Here is a 16,138-nt window from a genome sequence, read left to right on the forward strand (position 1 = left end):
TACTACATTAAAAAAATAGTACGAAAATGTAGATTTTAAATTTTATATGTATAATTTAAAAATAATAAGCATAACTCATAACTTAGATGTATGTAGAAGCGATTTATTTGATAAATTGTATATCAGTGATATTAAAATTGAGTAGGTGGAGAATTTCATTACAATTAGTTCTCAATGCATAATGATATTAGAACTGAAAAGTGTCAGACCATAGACAGAAATATGATCGGTGTACTTTTATGCTGTATGATGAAAATTGTTGAGTACTCTACTGGAAAACCCCAAGAGAGGAAGAAAGCAAAACCCCCCGGAAGATATAGACGCTATAAAAAGAAGAAAGGTAAGATATATTAAAAGCAGGTAAAAAGATACAAATAACCGAGCAAATAACCATCCTAGGAATTATAGTTTAATAATAATTATATTCCCTAAATTAAAAAAATGCATATAATAGATTTTCGACTCGCGTATTAACGTTATTTACTACTATTCAGAGCAATTATTATGCTCTGCAAGGTGGCAAAGCATACTTAAACAAAAATGAGTAGTTTGGATTGCCAATGTTTACAGGGATTCAGCACAATACTCTGAATCGTGGTAGACTTTGGAAATAATATAGACGAGTAAAGTAAACACCAATACCTATTTACTGCTCTCTGGCTGCTTAATCAAATATTATGTTATTTTATTACTTGAGGAAAGGGTGACTGGTTGCAGTGAAGGGAGAAAACATTCCAAAAAGGGGCGGCCGTCACGGTCTTTCTGCCGAGGATCAAGGGGAAAGACACCACCGACCTGCTCAGTCTTATCCAGGCTCAGAATTCCAATGTAAGGACATCGAGTTGGCGAGTCATCAACTCGAGGGAGGAGGGTCATGGTCAGGTCCTGACAATAGGAATTGACGTCAAATTCAAGAAGGCAATAGAGAAAGAGGGTATCTATAATATATCCTCTATTATAGATAAGGGGCAACACCGGTATCAAGTTAAAGAGGCGGAGAAACTGGGAACAGATCCTCCAGCCTCCAACGAGTACCTCAGCCGGAGGCAAGATGCTCGACTGTGAAGGGCACGGAGAAGGTTAAACTCCAACCGTGGAAGGGTGTATACCCTCAGAGGAGGATGGGAAATACCAAATACGTTTAAAATAAAATATACGGAGGGTACCGCTTAAATTCCTGTCCCGATCTTGAAGTCGATCCTTGTGTTGTAGGAGGTTTGACTAAACAAGGATGAACTTATGTCTTGAAACCATTCGACTCGATTTTCTGTCCTTCAATACTGGGACGTAAATCCTCTCATTGCTCTTATGGGGAGGCCGTCGTATATTTTAACGTATTTAGGAAATACCCTGTCCCCCCTACAACATGTATGATGGGTTATAGACTGTATGATGAGTTATAACTCAAGAAAGGGGGACACAATAGATCTTTAAGGTCGCAGTGTATACCCCCCTCCCACTCATTCTACATTCTACTTGTGGAACCTATCTATGTTCAGGTTTTTTAGCTTACTGCCGCTTATTATAGGGAAAAATGAAAAAATATATACTCAGTAGCCAAATTAAAAAATATTATATTTTTTTGAATAATAATTAATTATTAATATCTTTTAATTATACATACTGTGGCATTCATATTCGGAGGGTCTTAACACAAAATTACACACTAATTCTAACAACATTTTCTTACATTGATGCAAACATTGTATACACTTCTCAACAACTTGTCGTTCTTGACTGAGTTTCTGTTGATTTTCTTGAATTCAATCTCAATCATAGCATTGCATTGTTTATCGTATGTTTTGCAGTGTTTTCGTTTCATATCTTTAGCTTGTCAAAGCTGTTACCTTTGAGATTTAAATATTTTTTAACAAGAAAAAAATGTTAGTAACGAATTGAAAAGCCTTTTTACTAGTGAAATAAAAAAGGGGGTTTCCATTTGAAAAAAATGATTTAAGATAATTTTTTAATCACTCAATTCCATGACAGCTACTGCTATTATTATATGTCATTTGAACAATTTAATTTTTGAAATAGATAGCCACATGTCTTCTCTTTATAGGCTATTCTTTAGGCTATACAAATTTTTTTGGCAGATACTTTTTTTGTCCAAAAATTTTAAATATGTTTTTTTTCTCAAGAACGGCTAATGTTAGATATAGAGTGTTTAACATCAATATTCGTAAAATTTTAGAGAGAATTTAAGTATGTAATAAAAAATGGGGGCACCCATTTGAAATAAGAAAGTTGTTGTCAACTTCCGGTATTTCCGGAAGTGCCGCCATATTGAAAATATTTTTAATCGATAGATCTCGTTGTAAAACAATGATGTGCAAAAAATCTCCGAACTAGATATTGTGGTTCTCTAGAAACTTCTAATGCACGCTCAGCCTGGGACACCCTGTATTTCTTGGTGCTAAACTCAGCAACCCACGCATTATTCTTTTCATAGCTATCTGATGATTTTTTTAACCCTTTTATGCTAGCATCAAAACCATCTCCAGTTGAGTTATATTGAAAATGGTGTAGTTTTGAATTAGGAACTAAAAATATCAGTCAAGACTTGTTTATAATCCATAGATAAACCTAATAGTATAAAGGAGAGCACTAATAATAATGAATAGCTAAGAATTATTAAAAGCACGTGTAATAACTGTGATAAATAATACGTCTTTTCTAAAGGCGCGAAATATACTACCGTCATTAACTTAATGTACCGTACTGTGCAGTAAACATTGGCTGATTGCAACGCCGTCCATAAAGAACCACTGCTTACTGCGATTCAGAGCACTGTCATTGAGGTAATGTGCTGAACCACAGCAAGCATTGGCAATCTAAATTACCTGTATTTGTTAAAGCACATGTTAGTGCCTTGCGGAGCACAACTGCTCTGAATAGTAGAAAACAATGTTAATACCTATGGTTAATACGCTTCAGGGTCTAGGTTGATATTACATTTAAATTACACGTACGGCATGATCTAAAATAAACGACGTCAAGAAGGCTTGTAATGGGCGATGTGGTAATTGACGATTAAAAATCGTCTTATTACCGTTCAGTATTTTACTCTCAAAATCGATTAAATTTTCCAAAGAAAATAACAGCGATCTTCATATATCAGCTAAATCTGACGTATCAGACTCAGTCTAGAGTCTAGGCTTGAAAGTCCCGGGTGACTGTGATTTTAAGGCATCCTCTCAAATTTTGCGATAAAGGTAGATGGAATACTATAGGTTGATAATAATATAAATTAGTAATAGTTTATATTCGTAGCTAAAGAGAGTGCCTGTAGTGAGAGGGTATTTTTTTATTTATAATTATTTGATTACTTTGAGCAATTGTCTCGTATCTACAGGGTGGCGCCTTTCATACGCCGCGGAGGCTCCAAGGAGAACGACAGTTTGTATTGAAACAAAATTTTGTGAGCTTATGTAGGTTAATTCAGAGCACTTTAAAAATATAGAGAGTTCTACAAGGTGTCACCAAGAAAAGTTACATATCAAAGTTGTGTTTTTTGTAATGGAACACCCTATATGTTAATTGATTTTTGGATTCTGGGAGAAAAATAAAGGTAAGTTTTATAAGAGAAGTATATGACTAAAATGTAAGGTTTTTGACATATTTAACATTTTCTAGAAATAAAGAACAATTTTTAAATTACAATAAAATCTACCTAAATTGGAATTTACCCGGTATATCCTAATATGTAGTTAAATTAAATATTGTACTTTAAATCAAATTAAAACTTGGTGCAAAAAGTTATACAGGGTGAGACAAAATTAATAATGAATATTGGTCACCTTTAAAAACATGTTACTCATTTATTTTAAATGTAACACCCAGTATATTATTCCGGTATTCAATGGAGAATTCATGTCTCTTCAAAATATTATTAAGGTTGCCTACCCCTCAAACAAAGATTTTCCTAGATATTTTCATTTACATGATTTGATCTTAGTATATCTTTATTATTTGATTAGTGATTTTTGACGTTACTTATTTACTATTAAAAATTTCTCAGAAATTTGCCGAAAATGCAAATTTATCCTTCATCAGAGAGAATTGATATCATTCTATTAGTTGGTGAATGCAGTGTGCATTCACCAATAAATAGAATACTTAAATGTTCCTGATTTTATCTAGTCTGGGTTTTCTCGTCCATGTAATTTAACCCAATTTAGGGTCTTTAAGGAGGGGGGCGGAATCCCATGGGCCCCCCTCTGTATCCGCCGCTGTATACCTTATTCAATACCATTGATTCTTTCAGAATCAGATGCCTATTGGAAATCTAATACAATTTTTTTTGCCTTAAATGTTGGTCAATTTTCCTATTTGTTTGTTGTTAGCATTTGAAATTTTTGGAGGCTTCGACCGGCAACACCACCATCACTATATGGCCAGTCCGACACTGGAGTTCATATTTCAGATATATGAAATATCCGATATACAAAGAGAAAACACTATCGTATCTACAAAGATAATTTTCATTACGCCAAAGATACACTAATTTCCCATTCCTCGACTATAACAGCTTTTGAATAAAAATGTATCATATGTTATTGCTTACGGAATATACACTATCACTGTCTCAACTATAGGAATTCATTTTGGTTTCCAATACATAATTTGACAACATTAACTGGATTTCAATGGGAGTGTATTTTTGCTGCAAATATTATTATGATATTGAATGAACTTAATCTTCTTTGAAGCAATTTGACTATGTCTTGAAATTAAGCTTTTATTGTTCTTGGCGAGATTTTACTTTTATATTTAATTTAATATATCATGATATTTCATTTCATATTTTGTTTCAAAAGCAGAGACATCAAGAATAAAAAACGATAAAAAATTAAATTGAATTCCTGTCCCATATATCCAAATATCTTCAACACACTGTATAATATATGTAATTAAGTAAACAATATAAAAATACCTTCTATGCTGTAGGTATATCTAGTAATCCTACATGTTTTTGTTTCTGTTTTGACTGAATACTGTATCCTCGGACTGACTCATCAAAATGTAATTTAAACACCCAAATCTAAAAAATGTTATTCATCCATCGTAGGTACGCATTCTCCCTCCAGGCCAAACACGTGTTTATTCGTGTTTCTTCGTGGACATTCGGAAAGCCATTTTCCTCTCAGACCAATGAGAGCTCGGCGGATGAAACATTTTAGAGAGTGGTAAAATAGTTTCGTTGTGTCGCTTGTCGGGTTGATCTAGAAATCGAGTTTCAGTACTTAACCGTGTATAAAAAAAGTGCAAATTTATTGTTCAAAATTTAAATTAACCTTTATTATGAGCTACGGTCGATGTCATAATATAGAGTCGGAAGTTTCGGATAAATTCAAAACATACCTTGTATTGGATACTTCGAAAATTAAGTGCTGAGTGCAATGAAAAATGATGTGGGGCACGGTAATAAATATTAAATATTACCTAACATGGGATATGGGACTTATTTGTAAAAGTACTAACATTGTTTAATATTATGTAAAGTAAACTGATACTGGTTAATACCTGATAATTTACAATCTCTGATGAAAATGTAACTCATTTTTAATATTTAATTATAGTTTATCATACTTGTATAAAATATGAAATATAACACTAATAACACTATAAAGATATGAAATGACTAAGGCACTTTAAGCACTACATTATTGTGTTCTGTGTTTCAGAATACATATTTTATAAAATTTATTAACATCCACTCAACTTATAACTCATTTCTTTCTTACCCGAAAACTAGAATCTGCTCATTTTGAAATAGCCCTATAGTCTAAGAAGTTAGTCTGAGGAAATAAATAAATAGTTGATTTTTAGGAAATTTTGTGTACCTTTATTTTGAATACTGATATTATTTCCAAAAAGTTTATACTTTTGAAGTTAAAAAACAAATTATCTGAAAATACAAAAAATGCAATTTTTTTCGTTTTTGTATTTTTTTCATACTCTATCAGAAATTTTATTGGCAAACATCAGATTCGGATTCAGTGCCCCAAGAAATAATAAGAATGACAGAAAATCAAACCACCTCAACAGTTTGCTACCAAAAATACAATTTGATTATATTATAAATGGAATTAATGAGATTGTAAGTAGATAGTAGGTATTTAATTATATATGTACTTGCATCACTGAGCATCAAGGATATGATTCGTTATAGGTATTGTTCTTAACTGCATTGTGACATTATTTTTGTGTTTAATCCGGTTTAATCATTCGATAGAAAGCTACAGGACAATTAGCTGTTACGATATCTGTTCTAATTTGATTTGAAAGCAATAGACACTTTGATTGGACTTTCTTTTTCTTTCTTGTTATTGTTTTTGGTTTTATACAATTTATAAAACTAAAGAACATATTTTTAGTAAAAAGGTCTATTTTTTAAATTAATTATATAATTAATTGTTTGTCAATAGTAAATAGGTACCGAGGAGTAAACTGGAGTATTTTGGTGTACAAGATGTGGGCATGAATTGGCATTAGTTAGAAATTTTGGCAATACACGTAGTAGGTATATTATTGGCATTTATCATCATCAGCAGGCATCGCATAACCGTTACTATCCACTGCTGGACATCGGTACAGTTTTAAGTAGGGTCTCAAAACCTGGATCTCGGTGTATGTTTAATCCCGAAATCCCGATATTAAATCCCGGGATCCTGAAAATCTCGAAAAATTTACTTTTATATACTTTAGTCTTTCAAAGATCGTATTTTATTTATACTAAGCAGAACGTCAATATCTAAAAGTTATATTTTTGTGTTTGCTATTTTTGTTTTCAACGAGAAATGATTTTTAATCACTAAATATGAATGTTACTTTGTTTTGTCTATTTTAATGAAGCTCTTTTCTCATTATCTTTTTGATATATGTAGCTGCAGTAGGTATTTCTTTAGATTACATTTCTCATTCTGATAGTCAAACGGGATTCCGATCCCGAAAATTGGAAACCTTAGTTTTAATATTCGGTGAAATACCTAGGCCTCCTGAAATTCCTCCATCTCTCGCGGTTCTGGGTTATGGTCTTTCATATTGTTACTTTAATGAGGGCCAAAATGATAACTGTCATTATAGTATGGATTTATTTGGCACCACTTTGGTAAACTGTGTTTTGGTATTTTGTAATTTTTCTACAGAAATACATATTTTTTTGCGGTGGAAACACTGTTATTTTAATTATTTTGATCAATATTGACAAATTTGGAGTTCTGTAATTGAATTTAGTGAAAATCTAATGGCAAAGACAAATACCTACCTTTTATCCCCCTTATAAAAAATAAATAAGCACGTACCATATATTAGAAATCGCCTACTATTTTAAAAAAGAAACATAATTTTTTATAATCAATTATAAATAAAATTTATATACGTAATTACATATAATTACAATATAAAAATAAGTAGAACTATTTAAATTCACCAAATTTACAGCGTTTTGAAAATATTTACAACTGATTCTACAGATAATTTTTAAAAACTTGAGGGGCTAGATTTGAATAGTTGAATATAAATTACCTAAATTAGAATTTATTTTGTATAGCCTACGTAATTAAAGTAACTTTTGTACAGGTCCAATTTAAATTCGATAAAATAAGTTATACAGTTGTAAAATTACTAACGAACATTAGTCACTTTTGGAAGTGTTTTTTTTAATTTTAAGTAAAATATACTTAACACCCTGTATATTGTTTCGGTATTCGATACACTAATCATATTTCTTTAGAATAATATTAAGATTGTCTACCCCTTAAGACAAACACTTTTCCCTTGACTTTTCCAAATATTCTCACTCTTATGGTTTAATACTATTTAGTCTTGTTGAAAATCAAGATGGTTTCTTGTCTGAGGTAAGGTTGATAAAAGTGAAGAGATGAGAAATAATTTATAAATTATTTTTCATCTCATTCATTCATTAATTTTTTAAATAATTATTACAAAATTAAGAGCCAATATAGACACATAATGAATATATAGTAAATACACCAGTTTCAGTCATCTGTTGATGCTAACATGGTTAGCGAAACGCGCGTCCAGTGCAAAAGTAAAAGTGTTTTGGTGTATTGTGGTGATTTAGTGTTTTATTTTGCTGTTGTAGCACTAAAGGTTCCAACCCCAAACTGTAACCCTTCATTTAGTCAAAATGATTTTTAAATGGTGTAGAAAAAATATTACTTATATATTGAAAAATTGATATTCACGTCACGAAAAAGATCCTCGCCAATAATATTCTAACGACGCAACAATATTTCTTTACATTTATCGGGCTGCTAAAACCATCAGATTTGAATTATGCATGACCTTTGTGTAGGCTTTCGCTATGTCGAATGCTCGAAAACTTTTTATTATGTGCATACGAAATTGCATCAGTTAGTGAACCTTTATTCGGAATCACTTCGAGAGTTTGCTTTTTAAAAATACCCGCAAAACATTGAAAATGTTTAAATTGAATGATTCAAACAATAAAGTTACAAACAATCCGCCTATAGGTATCATTTAACAATAGACCTCAGAGTGAGTTCAAGCCGAAATACAAGCTAATTATTAAAAACCAAGGTTACGCCTTTTCAATGATGTACTATTCTGTGTTATTACTACTTTGTGTTATTTATTTGTATTTTTTTCTAACTTTTAGGTATTTGTGGATCGATGACACAATTATTTCATAGTGATATAAGTATAAAATAATTTTGTTTTGGTTTGGTTTGGTTTGGTCTAAATGTTCTTTGATACAGTATAGGCTTTTCATGTTATTAAGGTCCAGCACCCACGCTGCGACTATTTTGAGACAAAAGTTGCAAATTAGTTTACTCTATAATCAGTTTACAACTAAAATGAAACTGCTGAACGCAGACGGATGCAACAGATTCTGAATCAGCTTCAATCAGTTGATGTAGCAGTTCAATTAAAAAAATACAATGTCAAATTCCGAATATTGAGAATCAGATGACAAAAACCTCATTAATAATTATCGTAAATATCACAGTACTGGGTCCATCCATACATGCTTTCTTTATCACATCTTTCTTGGAGTACTCCAGAAAGATTACAATTATAGAATTCTTCGTCTTAACCTCTCCGACAAATTTAAGGTTCAGTTCTTAATCACCCATTTTGAAATACTCGTATATAAAATAACCACGTGGAAATCACTTACGGGCAACTTTAAAATTGCAATGTAACTGCGACTGAGGGAAATGGTCACGATTTGTGACTGATTGCAAACTAGTTCTATTCGAATCGATTCGTGTGCAGCTTCACACTACTATGGTGCTACTATACCTTACCGCGAGGTTGCAAAATAGTTGCAAGTTTAACAAATTTGCAACTTTTGTCACAAAACAGTCGCACTGTTGCGATGGGCTTAACTCTACAGTATTTCTCGTTTGGGTTTCAACGAGGGTTGCAATTGAGTTTTTTGGTTTATTAGTAAAGAAGAATCTTGCGATTTGTGCAAAGGAGAGTTACTTTTTTTTGTAAAATCTAAGATGCCGTATATAAAACTGTCCTTTAGTCGCATTAGTCGAATTATCGCATGATGAAAGTTTTTATCAAAAACGTAAAAAGGCCGTTTAAACGGAATTACTTCAAAAATCCAACGACGTAGTTTTTTTCTTGATATTTCCATGTTTGAAATATTAACCAATGTCTATCTTTTCCCAAATTGATTTATCTTCATTATGCTTTAATAACACTTGCTATAAAAACTTGCTTTTACTTTTTGGATAAGTTGTAATACAACTGACTGAATTAGAAGTTAGTTATTTCTAATAGTATCGTGGAATCTAGGTGCAAATTGCAAATAAATATATTATTTGCAGCATCTATATTTTCACAAAAATATCTCATGTTCGTGATAACCCTAATATTCCACCTTTTCCAAGGAGAGAATTGTTATAACTTTCAATTGCAATTAAAACAGAACACTATATGCTAAATAATAAACTCTATGCTAATATTAAAACAAAACACTACATGCTGAACATGAACTCAAAGAATTAAATTTAAATTTTACTTTGTAAGATTTTAAATATTGTAAAATCATGATATTATTAGCTGTGATATTAGTGCAACGAGCTTACATTAACAGAATAATATAAGAAAATATAGGCTCGTATATGATAGAGTATAATTATTGCAGTCATATAAACATTATCTGCCTTCATAGTGGTATGTATAATTAATAGTAGTACGTATATAACATTAGTGGCTGTTAGTTACCAAAGTTAATGGATCTAGGTTAATAATAAATACGTGGTTATAGGGTTGAAATGAAAATAGCTTAACAATGGAGTTTTTTAAACAAAACAGTCTAATGAAACTGACAGTGAAACTGCGGACATTACATTATCGCTTTTAAGTATACCTATAACTTAAAAAATGGCATCAACTTCTATTAAGTAGTAATCTATTCTTAATGAGGTGATGAATGCGAAATAAAAAACTTTTAAATTACTATAGTATAATAAAAAAATTGTAATAATGTTTATAAACCATTTACTTCAAGTAATCGTGCAATTTATAGGTATTCCTTTGGGATGTTAGTATTTCTAGTAATTATTTTGGAACGTACACTAATAATTCCAGTGGAAGAAACAACAATTTTCTGTCTAGAGGCTAAAGAGCTTAAAACAAGTTTTGTATATTTTCATTGATAGGGGGTAGAAAATGAGAAAAGAAAAAAAATTGAGCGAGCCAGATATTCAAAAGCGATGAATATCTTACTTAGGTGAACGCTAAAGAAGCTCCTGTTGGATTATTTGAACGCGACCAAAACTCATGGCAGATTTTTTAGAATACAAAGTATTCAGCACCACATTTTATTGATGATTTTAGCTAGTTAGACATGTGGATGTTGGCAGATTATGTTATTCTTGATATTTTTGAATGATTTCCTTCCAAATAAAAAAATAGTCATGCTCTAGAATATCCAGGTGACATTTTTTTGCAAGTGTGTGACTCCCACCTTACCTTATATCATGTTTAAATCGTCGATTATTTTTGATTTCGATCACACTTTTTGCATGTCGTGCATCTTTAATACAAGAAAAACTATGCAATATATAAATATTTGCATTCAAGCGAGGAATAACTCATAATAAAAAACCCAGTATGTTATATTATTACAAATACAAATGGTAAATCGGCGAACGGGAAGTGATATCATTACTAACTAGATAAATTAGTGGTGTAGATAATGTATGTAACAAAAATGAAAGTGAACATTGGTTATGGGAAAAGCTAGAAAATTAATTAATTTATATTATGCAGATGTGAATATACTATATAATGACATGTGACATTCATAAGGTATGAATTATTGCTAAAGAGCTAGTTTAGAAATGTTACTAATTTAAATACTTTATATAAAAACATCTCTTCTTTAGAGGCTCTATCTAAAGAAGAAAACAATCGACCAACCAATGTGTACTACCAGTCATGACCTATGCATGCGATACCTGGACACTTAAAACAATCATAAAGAAACTGCAGGTCGCACAACGCTCAATGGAAAGAAAAATGCCTAAAAAACCTCGAAAAAACTGCCTAATTGCAGTAACAAAGTGAATATCCAAGCAAAGAAGACTTTACAAGAATCATGATCCTGAACCATTTTCAAGTCCAGTTTTAATCCTAAAACAAAAGTAATATAGGTATATTAATAAAGTTTCTAGTTACTATAAATCAGCTATAAATTACCTACCCAAAAAATGAAACAAATTAGTTGTATTAATTTGATATGTTAAGAGAGGTGCGAAATATTTTTGACACTACTACTTCTACTTTTTTCTTAATAAGATGATAAATATAACTACTTACTTTTATTTTACCGGATGTCTTTAACGTATCTATCAGAGAAAGGGGGCACCAATACATATAAAAAATTGATGATACTGGCTCCTGCAGCAAATAAAATAACAAATAGTATAACCTAAAATTATAAGTAACAAAATATAAATACCTATATGGAACAAAGGAATTCGTTCCCTATCCATATTCGTAAGTCAATAAAATGGAGAGTGTAGAAAAAAAGGTAAATCACCAAAAGAAAAATTAACAAACATGACAAATTGTCATGATGTTGTCATCTTTGTTGTCATGATGACGAAAACGAAAGGCGATTGTTCTAATTTCTATTTATAAATTACGTTTTATATGGCTGCTTCTTTCTCTCTTGTTATATTAGAATGAGATAGTGGGCCCAATAGACGTAATGCGCAGATCAACGATCAACATAAATAGAACGAAATTTTGCGTTCTGAGTTGCGCTACGGGAACGTTGTCCCTCTCTTTGCCATTTAATTTGCCAGTCTCTTTTTATTTGTTTGTCTATGGTTTAGTAACAAAATTGACAGCCGTTTGAATTTAGTACACAAATTTTATTAGTACGTAGTGCCCGCGACATTGCGTAGTTTGACAACGAAGCTTTACACTTTAATGATACGATTACTAGCACTATTTCTGAACTATTCTGAACCAGCCAATGCATATTTATGTCTATGGCAAATTGTAAATACTGACTGGAGATACTTTATTCCAAGTTTTCAAGCAACAGAATTGAGCATTATTAAATAGCTTAGATATATTATCTTCCTTTATTATGCTATTTCACATACTTCTGATTTGTATATCTATTTGTTATATAGATATACAATTTATATTATTATTATACAATAATAAACTATTGTTATAAAATAAACACTAGTTTTTAAAAAGAGGCTTTTTTTTCAAGAAAATATTGATCAAATAACTAAATTCGGATATCAAGGAAATTTATTGTATCTTAAATCACTGAGTCTATGTAAATTTTGTATGATCCTTTTACACAATGTCTTGTTTCATTGTGTGAATCATGATAAGTCTACTATCGATAAGTCTCTCTTCGTTTCCCAAAGGTCTGATTAAATCAAGTTTAGGCGAATGAGTCAGACTAGGGCTTGTAAAGTGATGTATTGGATCGGTTTATTTTTGGTTAAGCGTTCTTACGTATAATAGGATGAAGCTCAGATTGAGGTATTGCTGAATAGGGAAGTATTTCTTGTCGTGAGATTTTTAGGGAAGTATCTCTTTTCTACACTCAGTTGCAAAAAAAAACGCAACCGAGAAATTTTTGGTTAAATTTAAAGTGTTATATCTCTGTTATTTTTAGCCCTTTATCAATTATTTTTAGCCCTATTATCAATTTTAGTCCGTAACTTTAGTATTTGGAATTTTATACAGGGTTAGTCGAGGGGTTGGTATTTTACCTTAACTTTAAAACACCCTGTGCAATAATTTCATGTTTAAACTTTCCTAAAATATAATTTTACGGTCAGAACCATGTCTTCAGAGCATTTTGTTTTTTGGATCATGTCAATACAGGCCTTGGTTAACTTTTAAGAGCAAAATAAACTCGCCATCAGCAATTTGCATAATTTCTTTTTGCAGTTATTTTTCATATGACAAGGCGGCTTTGGTGATTATTATCAACTATATACTACTCCGTAGGTACTCCTCATCATGTTCGCCGTTTGATAAATGCTGGTAGAAGGGTTAGAGGTCGCCAAGCGGTACTAGCTTCATTAAATGAACTTGGATTGGTTCTTAAAGAAGAATGGGCAAGCATAATAATAATAAAAAAGTTAGTTTACGTATTAAAGTTGATATAATTATCTACAGTTTGCTAAAAAATACTTAATTCATAAAAATAGGGCTAAAAATAACAGAAATATAACACTTTAAATTTGACCAAAAATATCTTCATTTCATTTTTTTTGCATCTGAGTGTAAAGCTTGATTTTCATGTATCCGTTATACGTTGATACGTTGGTCCGATGGTGCTCTGATTGGTCATAGCGTTTTCGCGCCACTTTTCACCCGTAAATATTTTACTTCAGCCCAGGACCCGTTCATACGACAACGGACGTTTTGACATTTTTTTAACAAATTTAATCTAATCTTAATAAAAATATAAGTAAAATAGCAAAATCGTTATGGAAACGAAAATATAAAATGACACCAACGTATATCCGATAAACGGAGGCATGAAAATGCAATAAATTTAAAAACTGCGTTATTTCCTAACCAATCAAAGTCTTTAAATTCTACCAATAAAATTAATATCGTATCAACGTATCGTCGGACAACGGATGCATGAAAATCAAGCTTAATAAGGAATTTTTTCAAAATGTTTTTACTTTTTAGTTAAAAAACATAATTTCTTGATAATATGGCAACTGGCAACATTGGCAACATAGGTAGTAGATTAAATTTACAAGAAAGAAAATCCAGAAAAGATCCAGTGGTTAATGATAGTAGAGTAGTTAGTTAAAGTAAAATAACTCGGTTATTTTGGAATTATTTGAAAAACATAATATCAAAAATATGTTTCGTTTATCGAGATCTAGGTACCAGTCCTGAAAATATTTACACTGATTTAAGACCCACTCTGTATAGTTTAGTAATTTTATTAAACAAATAATTTTTCATCAAAAACACTTAATGAACGTATACATTTCATAATTTTGAAAAGAAGTCGTCAGAGCTTATTTTTTTAAACTATAGCCTGATTTCATGCCAGCGTACCCAAAAATAAATTTGTCTTAAAATTTGGATCCGCTGCCAAAAATATCAGTAATGCACTATCACTAAGACAGTCCGTTAGAAGACGACTGTTCTTAGAAATTCAAAAGCGTTTGCCAAAATGTACGTAGGTACAACTTTTGTTCGTTTAATATTTAAGCTACATCGTCGGCTTTATGACGAAAAGGCGTATATCGATTTTTGCTTTTTTTAGTTTTTAAAAAAAACTGTATAAAACGATTTCGGTACGATTTTTGGGCAAAGCTAATTAAATAATTAATAGAGTTAAAAATTAGCTAATTAGTAGAATGTTTTTTACAATATAGGTTTTTGTATAGTAATAAATACCTATAACAAACCTGATTTATTAAAAATTATTTTCCTTTAAGTTATTTTCTAACTATATAAAAAGAAAAAACACCTTCTTTTGCTTTATTTTTGAAATGTACTTTTTGTAATGTAATGAAATATACTTTGACTTAAGTGTAATCCGACGCGACGGTTATACAGGGTTGTTCACCACATACTACACGGAGTGTTGTAGCTAAGCAATTATATTTTTACAAATTGTAAGTTTTGGGTTCGTTGAAGGACTATTAGAGCTACAATTTAAAAATATTTTTACAAGATACAGAGTGTCCCAAATAAATAAAAAATATCAAAGTTGTATTTTTTAAACACCCTGTATATTATTACATTTTTATTTTCTACGATTAAAATAAAGGTAAATTTGATTAAGGTTTACCGCACTTTAATCTTACTGTTTTTGAAATATTTTCAATTTTGTGAAATTGCAATCAAAATTTTAAGGCTTTATTTCTCCAAGGGTATCAAAGTTTTTAATACTAAATATTTACTGAAGTTTATTTATTGATCAGTTATTGTGTTGCAATAATAAAAAATATACTCCCTTATACAGAGTGTCTAAAATTTTATTTTAAATAATTACTAGCTTTAAACGGCAGTAACTTGTTTAATTTAAATGGAACACCCTGTATATTTTATGAGAATCAGATGCATAATTTAATTGTCTATCAAATTGTGTTACACCATTTTTTACCTATCTCTTTAAGTTTCCGTAGAAAATGTATTTTTTTGTAATTTAGAACTTATTTATCAATATACCCATGGAATACTGACATCTTAAATTATTTTTAAAGATGTACGAATTTTTTAAAGAGTACAGATACTAGTATTGTCGATATAATTCGTTTATTTCATTAAAAAACAAAAAAAAAACTGTTTAAATATTTGTTAAAGAGGACCAATTAATATGATTCCAGTATTCAAACTCCATTAACTGATTGTTTGCATTGATTAATAATAATTGCCCCAAATACTAAAAAACAGAGTTTTGTATGTGTATTAGGCAGTGTGGTAAAATGTAACACATTAAAAATGATATTTCATTTTTTAATAAATGCTTATTTATAACAACAGAGACGTTCATTTTCATAACTTATTATTATATTGATTTCTGATTCAAATACGCATTTATTTAGAATAATTTATTAACGAACACAATTAAGTATCTAATTAATTAGTATTTGGGCGGAAATAATGG

At 30.6% G+C, this 16,138-nt stretch overlaps 1 protein-coding gene across 8 annotated transcripts in view; it reads left to right on the forward strand.

Annotated features, from left to right (window-relative positions):
- Nucleotides 1-16,138, forward strand: part of LOC115891308 — a 103,254-nt gene that overhangs the window by 18,286 nt on the left and 68,830 nt on the right. For 5 of the 8 annotated variants that reach the window (XR_004051802.1, XR_004051803.1, XM_030911758.1 and 2 more), the window contains exon 2: nucleotides 146-340. The exons of 1 other annotated variant lie outside the window; for it this stretch is intronic. Coding sequence is in view for 4 of the 7 variants with exons in the window: in XM_030911758.1 (XP_030767618.1) it covers nucleotides 175-340 (166 nt within the window). In the remaining 3 variants the exon portion in view is untranslated. Of the gene's footprint in view, nucleotides 1-145; nucleotides 341-5,181; nucleotides 5,425-16,138 lie in introns of those variants that run through there. 2 more of the 8 variants (XM_030911754.1, XM_030911757.1) reach the window with 1 other exon arrangement.

The sequence above is a fragment of the Sitophilus oryzae genome, unplaced genomic scaffold (genome assembly GCF_002938485.1).
Source record: "Sitophilus oryzae breed Bouriz unplaced genomic scaffold, Soryzae_2.0 scaffold_980_pilon_pilon, whole genome shotgun sequence".
In the NCBI taxonomy this organism is placed as follows: domain Eukaryota; kingdom Metazoa; phylum Arthropoda; class Insecta; order Coleoptera; family Curculionidae; genus Sitophilus; species Sitophilus oryzae.